At 42.0% G+C, this 15623-nt stretch overlaps 2 protein-coding genes across 3 annotated transcripts; one reads left to right on the forward strand and one right to left on the reverse strand.

Annotated features, from left to right (window-relative positions):
* Positions 1-2632: 2632 nt before the first annotated feature.
* stx6 (syntaxin 6) lies at positions 2633-8974 on the reverse strand. The gene is made up of 8 exons (XM_010752668.3): positions 8630-8974; positions 7786-7955; positions 7569-7663; positions 7257-7316; positions 6393-6521; positions 6155-6261; positions 4872-4966; positions 2633-4392 (listed from the first exon to the last, which is right to left on the reverse strand). The coding sequence occupies exons 1-8, from the start codon at positions 8662-8664 to the stop codon at positions 4316-4318; spliced, it is 768 nt and encodes a 255-aa protein (XP_010750970.1). The 5' UTR covers positions 8665-8974; the 3' UTR covers positions 2633-4315.
* A 1064-nt stretch (positions 8975-10038) lies between these two features.
* LOC104936604 (ELAV-like protein 1) lies at positions 10039-14905 on the forward strand. Of its 2 annotated transcripts, none has more exons than XM_010752666.3 (8): positions 10039-10248; positions 10670-10726; positions 10810-10881; positions 11078-11246; positions 12759-12862; positions 13338-13503; positions 13579-13804; positions 13982-14905. In XM_010752666.3, exons 2-8 carry the CDS (start codon positions 10691-10693, stop codon positions 14298-14300), a joined length of 1092 nt encoding a protein of 363 aa, XP_010750968.1. In that variant the 5' UTR covers positions 10039-10248; positions 10670-10690; the 3' UTR covers positions 14301-14905. The 2 variants fall into 2 exon arrangements, with proteins under 2 accessions (XP_010750968.1, XP_010750969.1); XM_010752667.3 differs by having other exon boundaries at positions 10045-10248; positions 13338-13491.
* The last annotated feature ends 718 nt before the right edge of the window (positions 14906-15623 follow it).

Genomic DNA, 15623 nt, shown 5'->3' on the forward strand with positions numbered 1-15623 from the left:
TTTTTACAGCCAAGACCGTCAGTTCACAGATGCTTGTTAGAAGAGCGCTGATGAACAAAGCGGACAAAACCCCTGTGATGTCAGAGCATGACCCTGTGATGTAATGACTGAACTTTTTTTTCCAGTTCAAATGTTCAATCTCATTTATCAGTTTAACATTCAAAGTTTCAGTTAAATCTGAAGTCATAATGTTTTCACATCATTTCACAGTGAGACGTTTTTTTACCAGTCGTGTCTCTCCTGTTTGTTCTCGGTATTCCTGGTTCACGTTCTTTTGGACCAGCCCAACACATTCGTGGTTGTTGTTGATAAACTGACTTGAGAACAGCAGCTGAATGTGACACAGATGCATTAAATGTAGCCCCATCACAGCTCCATGATCAGAACTGGTTCAGTGCTGCTCCATGAGTTTTCTGATGTGATGATGGATGGTCTGTTTCCTTCATCAGAAGAAATGAATCTCCTCGTCTTTCTCTGGACGTCTTTTCTCCGGTGTCAAACTGAGCAGGAATCGAACCGGCAGCCTTGACCGCCCCAGTCCCGCGACCCTGCCCCTCAGACCCTGACCCCCACCCCTCATGTTCAGGATGCCCTCTGGCAAACTGAAAAACACACATCTGTTCATTCGCTCAGTGTGGTGAGGTCATCAATTCTTTAAACTTCATCATCACCAGCTGCAGAGTTTAGCTGCTGCTGTTTTCCACTGTCCAGAGGGGGCACTGTTGATCCTCTCCTCTGACCTGTGTTTTCTGTCTGTCCTCCAGGGGTCACCCTTGTTTCAGTTAAGGAGTCCTCATCAGTTCAGAGTTTTTGTTGGAGCAGAAGAAAGATCGTACTACTGGAAATGCTACATATACTGCTGTAAATACTACAGATACTGCAGTTAGTACTGCAAATACTACTCCAAATAAATGGTAAATGGTTGTACTTGTATATCGACTTTCTAGTCTTCTGACCACTCAAAGTGCTTTTACACTACATATCTCATTCACACATTCATACACTGATGGCATTAGCTGCCATGCAAGGTGCCAATTGCTCATCGATTTAAGGAGCTAACCATTCATCACATTCACACACCAATGGTTCACGCCTTCAGGAGCCTTTTGGGGTTAAGTATCTTGCCCCAGGACACTTCAACATGCAGACTGGAGGAGCTGGGGATCAAACCACCAATTCTGATTAGTGAATGACCTGCTCCACCTCCTCAGCCACAGACGCCCCCAAAATACTACAGATACTGCTGTAAATACTACAGTAGCCTGGAAATACTACAACTTCTACTACAAAATACTTTGTCGACAGACCTTCCTCTGGGCAGGTGACCCAATTCAGACCAGAACATGTGGAGCATATATCACATATATAATATATACTATATATATTATATATATATATTATATAATATACACACACACACACCACACACACACACACACACACTATATATATATATATATATATCTATATATATATATATATTATTAATGTTATTTTATAACATAAAAACAGGTTTTATTTTCTGAATCAGTTTATTGAAATAAATTCACCTGCAGACAAAAACTTCACTCAACAGCCATGTCAAAAATTAAATTAAAAAAACAATTTTTCATTCAGCATCAATACACAATAACAGACTAACTAAATCAACACGTTCATGGTCTTCAGTCAGCTGTGATTCAGTCATTGATCTGTTCTGCTGGTCTGATTCATGTTCAACAAAATACAGAGTGGTTATCAGTATTATCAATAACGTTACTGTCATTACAGCATTATTTTAGGGCTCCATGTTGGTTGGTAAAGGTTAAAACATGTCGACAGAATAAACATTTTAAACTATAACTTCCTGTTCCTGTCCATCATAAACTAACAGAGTTTAACTCCTGCTGATGCATTCTGACCTGTGATCAGCTGAACGGTGTCTCTGTCATTCGTACGTCTGTTCTCACACTATGTAACTTTGGGCTCCGGGTTGGGAGAAGTATGTAACGCTTTACGGCACTAAGTCACACAGCACCAACTATTTCACTGATTCTGGTGAAACTGGATCATATTTTATGGAGGAAATGTTTTCTGGTTTTCCCTCTGATGTCCTCCGGCTGCTCCGCCTCAACTCTCTGTGATTTACAGAGTTTATGATGGACAGTGAAGTAAACTGCTGACAGCTGTAGCTGCTGTTAGCTCGTTAGCTCGGGTTGGTAGCAGGGCTGCCCAGACTGTGAACTCCGAGCACCTGGGGAGTGTTAGTGTTTGTAATATAGACAGACCACCGGGAAGAAGAAGAGGAGGTTTACAGGCCCTGGGCACAGGGGAATGAGAGTGAGCGAGCAAGAAGCCGCCGGACAAGAGTAAATGTGGGACTGACTTTTAGTGGTTGGTGAGAGCTTGGTGAAATAAAAGGCTGAAAGACAGACGCTGAGCTGGGCTGACTGCTGCTGGACGAGTCAGTGATATCAGCTGCTGCTGGGGACCTGGCTGATGTTTGGCTGTTAGCCAAGTTGTCGACTCGCTAGTTTTTGATCAGAAGTAAATGTAAATACTCGAGTACAGCTGAACATAATTACCACAGTGGGATTACACTCTGAAACTGTGGCAACAAATCACAACAATCTGACGTCATGTTACTTCAAAAGAATAAACAGATTAAATAGTAAAATGTATGTACTGATTACTGCATTTAATTGATTGTCGTATATCCATCATTCAGATTTCTAAACACTGTGGTTTTATTTCATTTCAGCAGCAACAGGAAATAGTTTAACTTTTAACATTTCATCACCAAAGATGTGAAAATTTTACCGTCATGCGTACCGTAAACCTGATGGTGTGGACGATGTGATTAGCTGCTTTGTCTTACCTGTGACCTGATTTCCACTAATTTTTAACAGGCAGTTACCTGACTGGCTGACCTCCAGGACTACAGTTCCTGCTGCTGCTTCACATTAAAACCCTTCCAAAGGGTCACTGAAGAAAGGCTATTATTATGAAGCAGCAGCAGGAAGTGCACTGTTTGAGTTAATGACAGTTTAACAGTAGAAAGGTCCACTGATCAGTAAACTGATCGATAAACGAAACAAAAAATAAAGTGTTAGAGAAACTAACCAAAACATGAAAAACATTAAAAACAACAAACAAATCCACAAACAGGAAGTTTTAGTGTTCTTTTTTTTCAGAGATTATGTTCATCAACAAGCGTCAACCTCAGACTAAACAACCAGGATTAAACCCGAAGTAAAGTGATGTAAAGTTGAGATTAAAATGGAGAAACGATGACGTTAGAAGAAATATCTTAATTTGAAATTATACTGGAGCCAAACTGTGGTTAAAAGTTGCATTCAAGTATAGTTAAGAGTTTAAAAGGAGTTAAACTGGGATTAAACTTGAGTTTAACTGGAGTAAACAAGAGGTAAATGGAGTGAAGTCAAACTCAAACTTAAACTGGGTTTAAAGAGGCGTTGAACTGGTTATTTTAAGCCCTTTAAATAAAACATCCAAACAAACACAAACATAAATCTTTAAAACACATCAAACATGTTTCCACCTGGTTTGACCTTTGACCTCTGCAATGATTTTAACAGTCAAACACTCAAAGAACCAAAGTGCCTTTTAAGTCCCACTCAGAGGGATCCGATCCAGTCCAGTCCAGTCTAGTCTAGTCTAGTCTAGCTAAATTTGAATCTATACATAGTGTGTTCCAGTTAAGTCTGTCTATGATATTAGGGTCCAGTAGAGTCCTGCAGAGACCCGATTCAAAACTGACCAAAAAGCTTTTGGTTTTCCAGATTATTTGATTTTTAAAAAGTGTTTTTTGTGTCACGCTGATTAAACAAGAACAAGTTGAAATTAACTCAAACATCACAGAACTGAGCTGGAGTTAAAGTGAAAGCAACCTTTGTGTTGAGGTTAACCTACATTAAATACTGCTTTTGTACAACACTGGTTTAAGGTGAACTGTTTTAAGGTGGACTAATGGTGTCTGATTGGTCCCTGACAGCTCAGATGTGTTACCTGTCGTCAGGTGTAGATCTTTACATGATGGATTTTAACATCAAGTCCCAGAATGCTTCACAGCACTCATTACCGTCCTACACATGATCAGTCCAGCTGCCCCGAGATCAGGACTTAAATGGTCTGATCAGACTCCAGGAGAGGTCAGCAGAGTCAAGGAGAGTCCAGGAGAGGTCAGCAGAGTCAAGTAGAGTCTAGGAGAGTCCAGGAGAGGTCAGCAGAGTCCAGTAGAGTCTAGGAGAGTCCAGGAGAGGTCAGCAGAGTCCAGCAGCAAGACAAGTTCTGTGCTGACAGGAGGAAGCATCAATCAGAGGATGAAGAAGAGGAGGATGACGACAAAGAGGATGGCAAGCAACACGCCAATAGCACACCACTGACGGCGATCTGTGGAGGATAAAGAGTGACCAACTATTAACTCTGTAAATAATATTATAAAGAGTACCTGCTCTGTATGAAAAGTGTCATGAGATAACTAAAGTTATGATCTGGAGCTATAGAAATAAAATTGAACTCAATTATTACTATAACTATCAATAACGGATTACTACTAACTACAACGATCAATTACTCTGATTATTACTAACTATAACGATTAATAACTGATTATTACTAACTATAATGATTAATAACTGATTATTACTAACTCTAAGGATCAATAACTGATTATTACTAACTATGATGATCAATAAGTAATCCTAATTTGAGTAATTAGAACTGACTTTAATGCAGGTGAATACTAATTATTGTTTCTGATACCTGATCAATACTGAGGGCTCAGCTCAGGATTTCTTTTCTACTTCTGTGGTTTTATTTCTGTCACTACAAACACTGAGAGTGACATCATGTGTTGCCCGGCAGATTACCGCTTGTCATGTGAGACACTTTAGCCAGTTTCTTCATGACGTTGTCCAATCTGGACTGGGTGTTGTCCATCTCATGACCAAAGTCGTCCAACATCCTGAAGGAAAAACACAATGATCATCAGGTCAGGCCATCTCAACCGGGGTTAAGCCAAACCCAACCAGGGTTAAGCCGAACCCAACCAGGTCCTGTTTTTACTGGCTCTGTTTTGGGCCTCCATAGGACGGGCCAGTTCCTGATCATCTGATCTGATACAAAACTGCTCCTCCTCCTCAATGAGTGAGCAAGACTGAATGAAGCGATGTTAGTGAGAACAAGCCTGTTCAACGTTGAGTTGAAAACTTGATTCAAAGTTCAGAATATGCAAAAATATTTGTCTCCATTTAGACGTTTTGCTTTCATTCAGATATTTGATATTCTCCACTGAGAAAAACCGCAACAAAAGGAGTGACATCAGACAGATAACTGAACAGTCTCGAGATGTGTGACATGTCTTGTCTTGTGACTAACCCTCAGCTCTTAAAAAGAAATTTGACACGTAGAGCATTTTCACTGATAATACACACTACTCACAAGACGTTTGGGATACAGTCGTCCCTCGCTATATCGTGGTTCACTTTTCGCGGACTCGCTGTTTCGCTGATTTTTTTAGTGTAATTTTGCATGCATTTTTTTGTACTGTACAGTATGAACGCGCATTGTGTTCTGCGTCCTAAATTGACTAAGGGAGAACCGCACATGTGTTCTGCGTCCTGATTAACTAAGGGAGTACTGTACAAAATGCGTGTAAAAAGCTGTATAAAAGTGTGTGGTTAGGGGTTTTACGGCCTTAGAACATGTATAATAATTGTAAAACTCTCTTCGCGGAATTTGTTTATTGCCGGTTATTTTTAGAACGTATCCCCGCGATAAACGAGGGACCACTGTATTTGACTTTCGGGTGAAATTTATGTAAAATGTAAAATGTTCCTGCTACAGTGATATTATATCACGGAAGTAGGATATTTAAGTTGAAGCATGCAATGGTAATTTCTTCATCTCAAACAATGTACTGAAACTAAATGGACTTCATGGATCACACACTTGTTTGTTAGAGAACAGCATGTTCTGCAATAAGTACTGAGACATTGAACAGCTGCATTCAAAAGTTTAGAGAAGGTCAAATTACGTTCACCTGTAAAGGTTAGAGTGTATTTTAGGTGCACTCTGAAATTGAATCCGAAATATCCCAAACTTTTTGTGAGTAGTTTGTATGTGTGTGTGTGTGTTGAAAAAGGTGACTTACACGGCCTGTTCGTCCAGCTCCATGCCGATCCTCTCTGACATGTTCTTCAGGACTCCAATTGTTCCTGACACGAGCTCCAGCTGTTCATCCTGCTGTTCTGCTATCAGCTGATACAAACACATATCAAATGCTTCATTTCAATCCGCCATGACAGAATTTTTCTTTTTATATTACACGATCAAAACAGTTTCATACACCAGAGCTCTGCTACTGGCTATTTTGGTCAGATATGACTTACCTGCTGCTGGACCTGCTGCTCCTCTATGAACTGAGAGTTGGCATTCTGCAGCTGATGATCCAGTCGGTTGTATTTATCAGCACCAGGCTGCCAGATCGGACCCTGAGCACCGCGCTCGCCGAGCAGAGCCTGGATATCACAACAGCACACATTTTACATGAGCGGCAGCTACTATGACAATTCCTAAAGGGGAAACTTTCTCATGTCCAGTTGTTGGTAGTGTTGCAGAGGAGGTCCTCTCTGAAGAGCTGGAGGTCTTCAGGAGTTTTTTTTTTAAGGTAGAGAGGGACACCCCTGATCTGGTAGGAACTGGTAGGACGTTCCACCAACGGGGAACAACAGACAAGAACAGTTTTGATTGCTTTGAGCGAACAGGTGGCAGAGCCAGGCAGCGGTCATGAGGTAACATATACCTGTTCAGGTAGGTAGGTGCAGTACCGGAGACAACTTTGTAGGCGAGACCTTATGATAAACTAACCCTGGGGTCAATGTATAAAGTTTTTTATGCACCTGGATTGAGGGGGCATTATTTTATTTAATACAAAACAAACACCTCTCTGGCATCATACTGATGGTGAGATAATAATCTTAAATGTTCTACAGGCTGCAGTTATTCTTATTAGTGACATGGTACCTGTTCTGCTTTTTCTCTGCCATCACTGCCACACAGTTGTAGTCTAAATATTTGCTCACTTCATACTTAAACAACATTTAATTTCTAAGTTGTTAAACTGATGTTATGACTGTCATGCAGTGCAGAGGGCAGAAAAACAGATCGTACTGTGTTTTGTATCGAATATCGTTTTTTAAAGTTAATTTATTCATTTCAGAATATTGATCATCAGTCTGAACGTGTGCAGTTACCTGCTTGTTCTTTCTGTCCACCGAGGCAGCAGCTGGACTTGACATCTGCTCTTTCATTTCCTTCAAGAAAAAGTCAGTCAGTCAGCAACCAATCAGATCAATCAATCTTCAGATCCTTCTCAGCCAATCAAATCACTTCTAATCTATTCAGTAATAATGTTGAGTCTTTCTAAACACATAAAATCTGCAGGTGTGGGCATTACCTGCAGAATCAGAGTGAAAGGAAACAACCCTGCAGACACTATCCAGTTGTGGATACAGACAGACAGACAAGTGAGTTTAGTTTTACCTGCTGTTAGAGTTGGAGCGTACCTTGACAGTCTGTCTGGTGCTGGTGATGAAGGCTTTCCTCTTCGACAGCTCGGCTGCGTCCAAGTTAAACTTCTTTGGATTGGACTCAACGATGCGTTCACTGACCGTTAAGAAACATGTTTATCTTTAAATGTTCACACTTCAAACCCCTGAACTCCATGATGCGTTCACTGACTGTACAGAGAGTAAAAACACACTGTCATTGTTTGGAGGATATTAATGGTCTCGTCGAGGTCTTCCAGGTCCCACTCGATGGAGCGCAGACTGTTCCTGAGCTCATTGGTCGTCCAGTCCATTTCTTCCTTGGAGGCTCCGCCCCCCTCCTGCAGCAGCTCGCTCCATCTGTGATGGAGGCTCTGTGCTGCGTTCACGGCCTTCTGCACCTCCCTGTTCACAAACAAACACACAAATCATCACGACCATTCAATCCCATTACAGAATGAACCAGTACAGTCTAGACTGGACCAGTATGGACCAGTATGAACCAGTACAGTCTAGACTGGACCAGTATGAACCAGTAGAGTCTAGACTGGACCAGTCCAGTATACGAGTACAGTCTAGACTGGACCAGTCCAGTATGAACGAGTACAGTCTAGACTGGACCAGTATGAACCAGAACAGTCTAGACTGGACCAGTATGAACCAGTAGTCTAGACTGGACCAGTATGAACCAGTACAGTCTAGACTGGACCAGTATGAACCAGTACAAGTACTGTAGTAGTATTAGTACATGTCGTATTAATCATGTGAACTCATTTGATGTCATACAATTAAACATTTAATGACGTCGTTAATGGGCTGGAGTCACGTGATCACAGTGCAACAGATAAATTAACGGTGACGTCATGACGGTGACTCAGACTCGTGCTAACTCAGTTAGCATCGTTAGCTGCTTAAACTTAACAGCATGACGTCACCGTGACCTCAGTTATTATTAACAGCATGACGTCACCGTGACCTCAGTTATTATTAACAGCATGACGTCACTGTGACCTCAGTGATCGATTAGCTGGCTGTTAGCTCCTCGTTAGCACGGCCGTGTTAGCATGAACGGTTCTGACCCCTTGACGACGAAGAACGGGTCTTCCATGGACATGTTGCTGGTTCCGGTTCAGTCGCAGAGGGGCTCCATGTCACAGCCTGTCGGCTCCGGTCCGGTTCGGTTCGTTTCGGGTGTATTTTCTTCGTTTCAGCACGGAGCCGCTCTCCACCTGCTAACTCCGCTTTGTTTACATGGAGCAGCGGCTTCCGCAGCGGAAGTGACCCCGTGACGTCACATACCCAATGCGGGTCATCGCAAAATATATGACCATAAAAACACGGAATGACGTCATAACTGGGTCAGTTAGCTCTCCACCCGTCTCCACATAAAATGACGTCATAGCAGTTTGATCTTAAGAGTAATGAAATCCCAATTATAAAAAATTAATAATTATTATAAATGTTGGCTTGGCAACCGGAGGGTGCAGAGTGTGTGTGTCTGTGAGAGTGTGTGTGTGTGTGTGTGTGTGAGAATGTGTGTGAGAGAGTGTGTGTGTGTGTGTGAGAATGTGTGTGAGAGAGTGTGTGAGAGAGTGTGTGTGCGTGTGAGAGAGAGAGAGTGTGTGTGTGAGAGAGAGTGTGAGAGTGTGTGTGAGAGAGTGTGTGTGCGTGTGAGAGAGAGAGAGAGTGTGTGTGAGAGAGAGTGTGTGAGAATGTGTGTGAGAGTGTGTGTGAGAGAGAGAGAGTGTGTGTGAGAGAGAGAGAGTGTGTGTGAGAATGTGTGTGAGAATGTGTGTGAGAGAGAGAGAGTGTGTGTGTGAGAGAGTGTGTGAGAGAGTGTGTGTGCGTGTGAGAGAGAGAGAGTGTGTGTGTGAGAGAGAGTGTGTGTGTGAGAGTGTGTGTGTGTGTGTGAGAGAGTGTGTGTGAGAGTGTGTGTGAGAGAGTGTGTGAGAGAGAGTGTGTGTGTGTGTGTGATAGAGTGTGTGCGTGAGAGAGTGTGTGCGTGTGTGTGTGTGTGAGAGAGAGAGAGAGAGAGAGGGGGAGAGAGAGAGTGAGTGTGTGTGTGTGTGTGTAAATAATAAAACTGAGTGGAAAAATAATGAATACAGTATCTCTTCTTCTTCTTCTTCTTCTTCTTCTTCGTCGTCGTCGTCAGGCTCTACACCTGCCCCACCTGATCATGTCGTAGTTCCTGTCTCACCGTGGCTGTATCTTTATCTTTATCTTTATTTGTATGTTTATTCTTTTTATCTGTACTTTCCATTCCGCTTACACAGTGTACATTGTAATTTATATCACTTTAACCTTCGGCCCTTGTTTTTGCAGGTTGTTTTCTTCTTTGGTTTTATTGTGTATATACTGTAACTGTGTGTGCATCACGCTCTGCTGCTGTAATTAGTGAATTTTCCTGTTTGTGTGATAAATAAAGTTTAATCTCTTCTTCTTCTTCTCGTCAGCTGAGCAGGTGAGTCCTGCAGGTGGCGCTGTAACCAGTCAGACCTCCGAGCACGAAGAAGAGGCAGATCTCGCGATACTTCCCGTGACTCCGCGTGCGGTCTCCTCCTTTGTGTTAGGGTTAGGGTTAGTGCTTCACAGCTCGAGCTCATCAGCTGTTTTTAGGAGGCTTCGCGTCACAACATCCGTCCACGGGTCGATATAACAGTCCAGACTGTCCGTCACCTGCCCGCCACGTTCACAGGTAAGAACCGTGACGTGTGGTAGCAGCGTTAGCTCTGCCGTTAGCCGCCTCACGTTAGCCTCTTTGTGCGCGCGGTGCTAACATGTGGATTAGCTTCACTTTAGCTCGACGTCACAGCGCGGTTCACAAAGAACAGCTCACCTGGCACAGGTGAGCTGTTCGCAGGAGTCAGCACGTTTTATACTGAACGACCGCGGGATCAGACCTACCTGTCCCGGATCAGACCCGGTTCAGACCTACCTGTCCCGGTTCAGAGGCCTCGTGTTGATTTTATTTGTGTGTTAACGACATACACACACACACACACACACACACACACACACACACACACACGGACAGATTATAGGTAGCCTAGTGACGTCACTAAGAGCTGATCACAGATCAATATATCAGTCAGTAACATGAAGCTGGTTTCTTTCAGTGAACCACCTGCGGCGTCTCCATGGCGTTAAGACGAGGACACATCAGGTACCTGAAGGTGAGTCATCGGCAACTTCCTGATCAGAGCAGCAGCTGACCACAGATCAGTAACTGATCACCGTATTGATTATTGTGTCTCAGGTGTGTGAGGTTCAGACGTCTCAGAACGATGTCAGAGATGGTCAACACGCCGCCAAAGGACCTGCTGTAAAGGTGACTGCTGCTGTTTGTTTGAGTTGCATTGTGGAACCTCAGGTGTGTTGGTGAGGTCCTCAGAATTGTCACAGCTGTTACTGCTGCACTGATTGTTTGGGTCAGAGCGTCAGCTGAATGATTGAATGTTAATGATGATGTCATAACGGTGTGTGTGTGTGTGTGTGTGTGTGTGTGTGTGTGTGTGTGACCTCAGGAGCTGTACGATAACGGATACAGCGAGCAGATGATGGAGGACGAAGACGCCCGGACCAACCTGATCGTGAACTACCTGCCGCAGAGCATGAGCCAAGATGAGCTGCGGAGTCTTTTCAGCAGCGTTGGCGACGTCGAGTCCGCCAAACTCATCCGGGACAAAGTGGCAGGTAACTCCTCCTGCAGTAATACTGCAGTACTACTGCATTACTACTGCATACCCCTGAATACTTGTACTGCAACGGCAAACCTCCACCACAGCAGGACTTGAATACTCCAAGCTGCGAACGCTGCAGGTGAAAGTTCTAAAATACTGCTAAGTACTATTGCAGTACTATTGAGCAACAGGCCTAAGTACTACTGCAGTACTAGTATTTTAGTACAACTTTTTTGTAAAAAGTTACTTAGACTATACAAATACGACAGTAGTACTGAGGTATAGTAAGTACTCTGAGTACTACTGTGAAGCACAGGTTCTGTAACTACAGTACTAATACTGCAAGCTAAAAGTTTACTTCATAGTACAGCTTTGTAGTAATAGTAGTAATCCTAGCTGCAGTACAAGTTCAGGTTAACAAAATTGATATAGATACTTTGATACTTTCTTTGATACCCTCGCCGCTCGACGTCCGTTAACTGAACACTCGTTAATTTATTTAAAGAAAAACAAAGTTTGGTGGATTTTCTTTGTCGTGGTGTCAAACGAAGTATCGAGTATGGATTTTTAATCAAAGTTTAAATTCTGCTGTTGTGACAACTTATCAGTACTTGTATTATCAGTAAGTAGTACTGTCTGTAGTATTTCCTGTGTACTCTCTCCAGCAGCTGTTTTTTTATTTTAAAGTTTTTTTCAAAAAGTTTTTAGTTTTTTTTTTTTTTTTTTTTTTTTTTTTTTTTTTTTTTTTTCTGCCATCAGCTGATTTTTGTTTATTTTTTGTTTTGAATTGACTCAAATGTTTTTTTGTTTTGTTTTTTCAGACAATTGTGATTTTTTTTTTTTTTTTTTTTTTTTTTTTTTTTTAGTCTGAACTGAATATTTTTCTTTCTTCACTGTAATTTTAATTTTTCTGACTGTTTGGCAGGATGATTATTGATTACATGGTGGTTTGGCGATATGATCAGTATTGATTAATAAATATTTTATTTTGTAATCAAACAGGAAGTTAACTCTTTAAAACTGTTTTTTAGATAAAATATTAATCATACGACCTGAGATCAGCTGTTTGTTTTTAATATTTTAACTGAATTTAACAAATGTACCCATGTTTGAAATTGTTGTTGTTTTTTGTTTTTTTTTGTTGAAAATGTCTGTAACGTTTTTTAATGGTTGCTTGAAGGTTTCTGTTCTGAACAGATGGAGAAAAGGGACTCGATTTAAACGTTCAGGTTTTACACTTACACAGTTTGAGGTCAGAGTGAGTGCTCCTGTCGTGTTTATTTGAATGAATTTAATTGGTCACTGTGAAGCCGGCTGCAGTTCTCTGATTGGTGGATGGGAGGTTTCACTCTGAATTTTGAGTTTTTAAAGAAGCTGAAGTCTGTTTTTCCATTTGTTCAGAAGATATTTTTTTAAAGTTTTGTGCTGTTTTGTTGTTTGACTCTGTGAATATCCAGAATGTTGGCGCCTGTAACACAGACAGTTTTGTTATTTTATTTTGTTGTTTTCCTTTGTGTTTCTCTAGGCCACAGTTTAGGTTACGGCTTTGTTAACTTTGTTAACCCTAGTGATGCAGAGAGGGCTATCAGTACCCTCAATGGCCTGAGGCTACAGTCTAAAACTATCAAGGTAATGTGCAAAAGGTGCTCTTTGATTTTCCTGTCTCAACTGATAGATGTGTTATGTTCCCCGGACAGTAGAGGGCGCTCTTTCCTGCAAACTGTCTGACGGATGAAGGTATTTTTAAAAACTCTGCTGTCATGTTGTTTCTGCCTGTTTTTAATATCGACACGTGTCGACACCGAATCTGTGATTTCCTTCAGGTCAGTGTGACACTGTGCCGAACTTTTATTTTCTTAAATTTATGCTTTTATTTTGACAAAGTGCCTAATGACCTCAGCCTGTTTGGATGCTTTTATTTTGTCTTTTTGTTTGTTTTCTTTGGGACAGTTCTGGATGTTTGTTAAACATTTAAAACAAACCTGGATTTTCTTTAAACTCTGATGTAACTGTATGTTTTATTTTGTTCAGTGTTTTTTATTTATTTGAATTCTTTCTGGCTGTGATGACGCTCTCTCAGACACTTCGTGTTTCCTCCCCACAGGTTTCGTTTGCGCGGCCGAGTTCGGACATGATCAAAGATGCAAATCTTTACATCAGTGGGCTGCCGAGGACGCTGAGTCAGCAGGACCTGGAGGACATGTTCACTCGCTTCGGACACATCATCAACTCCAGAGTGCTGGTGGACCAGGCCTCCGGTAACACACACAGTAAGCACAGTCATGTGACCAATCACAGCCCCTCTATTCTGACATGCCTCACCTTTAATGTTCTTGGATTTCTAGGTCTGTCACGGGGCGTGGCCTTCATCCGGTTCGATAAGAGGTCTGAGGCAGAGGATGCTGTCAAACACCTAAATGGACACACACCCCCCGGAAGCTCTGAGCCAATCACAGTCAAGTTCGCTGCCAACCCGAACCAGGCCAGGAACTCCCAGATGATGTCACAGATGTATCACGGCCAATCACGACGCTTTGGAGGACCTGTCCATCACCAGGCCCAGAGGTTCAGGTATGTTCACCTTTCGTTCAGAAGTGTTGGTGACTGGGATGTGAGGCAGAATGACCACCGTCATGTGACAGTTCCTGTAATCAGATTACTGTAAACTGACTGGGGAGTAATCAGATTACTGAAAGCGGCTATCTGATTGGCTGCGCTATCATTTTCATTATACTTACTGCTTTGTAGGTTTTCTCCAATGAGTGTCGACCACATGGGCGGTGGCAGCAGCGTGTCGGGGAACTCGTCCACTGGTTGGTGCATCTTCATCTATAATCTGGGTCAGGACGCAGACGAGGCCATCCTGTGGCAGATGTTTGGACCGTTTGGTGCCGTTGTCAACGTAAAAGTGATCCGAGATTTTAACACCAACAAGTGCAAAGGCTTCGGCTTCGTCACCATGACGAACTACGAGGAGGCCGCCATGGCAATCCACAGCCTGAACGGGTACCGACTGGGAGACAAAGTCCTGCAGGTGTCCTTCAAGACCAGCAAGGGACACAAGTAGAGAAGGAGAGGGGTAGAAGGAGTGTGTGGGGGGAGGGGGGTTAGGAGGAAGAGAAGGAAACAAACCTATCAGATGTTTTTTTTTTTTTTCTTTTTGTCAATTCAGTGAGTTGTTTGTCATTGTTTTTTTGTTTTCTTTTTCCCCAGCATGCCTGGTTTCTTTGAGGCTGTGTGACTGCAGAATTTGACTTTTAATTTGAATCTAAATGTTTTTCCACAAATGAGTCAAAGTTAACGAGACAAAGAAAATCAGACTTTGTGATTCAGTTTTTTGTTTTCTGTTTAAACAAAGCAAAGCAGTCACTGACAACAGATTAAAATATATTCCATGTATAATTATTAAAGCTGTATCTCAGATTCACGTTATAAACAGTCGTTCATGTAGAATAATCATCTTGAGTCATGATTGACAGCTCTCGACCAATAAGCACGCAGGAGGTTTGTCAATATTTTATTTCATTTTTTATAAAGTTTAAAAATACCTGACATACAGAAAATTAAACCTTGTGTACTGATGGATTTTTCATTTCTTTTGAATTGCAGCTACTTGTGATGTTGGACTATTAATTCAATAATAAATCTGTTTATGGAAAATTTTGTGACTAATTTGCTTCTCATGTCTAAGTTTTTTTTTTATTTTTTATTTTTTTGCATTTTATAAATGCTCAGATTTGGTTCAGAACAGCAGCTGATCAACTCTGAATATCCAAACATCGACATGTCCAAGACAGATTTTCCCCTTGGTGACATTTTTCAGGGTAATAATTAAATGAATTTGCATGACACCCTCTGTCCTTAGACCCTCCTAGAAATGAGGCTAAGAAGACGATATGAACATCGTTACAAGAGTATCACAGAGCATACTGTCGTGGAAATTCGATAAAGACTGAGAACACGATCAGTATTAATGAGAACTTTTATTCTTGGCCAAGGAGAGACAGAAGTGTGAGTACAACATTTGCAAAGTTCTCTCTGTTGCTAATACATTCAACTGCTCCTTTTGTAGACATTTCTCCCCCTCCCTCTCCTCTGAGGTCATCAAAGGAGAGACCCTAAGTGCATCAGGGGTTACCCATGTAAATATCTGCTTTACTCCCACTTTTACACTGTGACTGGTACCAACATCTCAGGGTTAGGGTTAGGTTAGGGGAACTATCTCAATGACTCCCCCCTTGCGGTCCGACGACGCACAAGGTTTGGTGTAGGGAGCCAAGGGCAAGGCACTGGCCGACGCATGTCACTCAGGCAATCACCCCCCGTTTAGCCTTTGATCAACTGACCCGACCTCCAGGATCAATTAGCCAAATACAAAGTTCGCTTCCGG

The sequence above is a fragment of the Larimichthys crocea genome, chromosome XIV (genome assembly GCF_000972845.2).
Source record: "Larimichthys crocea isolate SSNF chromosome XIV, L_crocea_2.0, whole genome shotgun sequence".
Taxonomy (NCBI): domain Eukaryota; kingdom Metazoa; phylum Chordata; class Actinopteri; family Sciaenidae; genus Larimichthys; species Larimichthys crocea.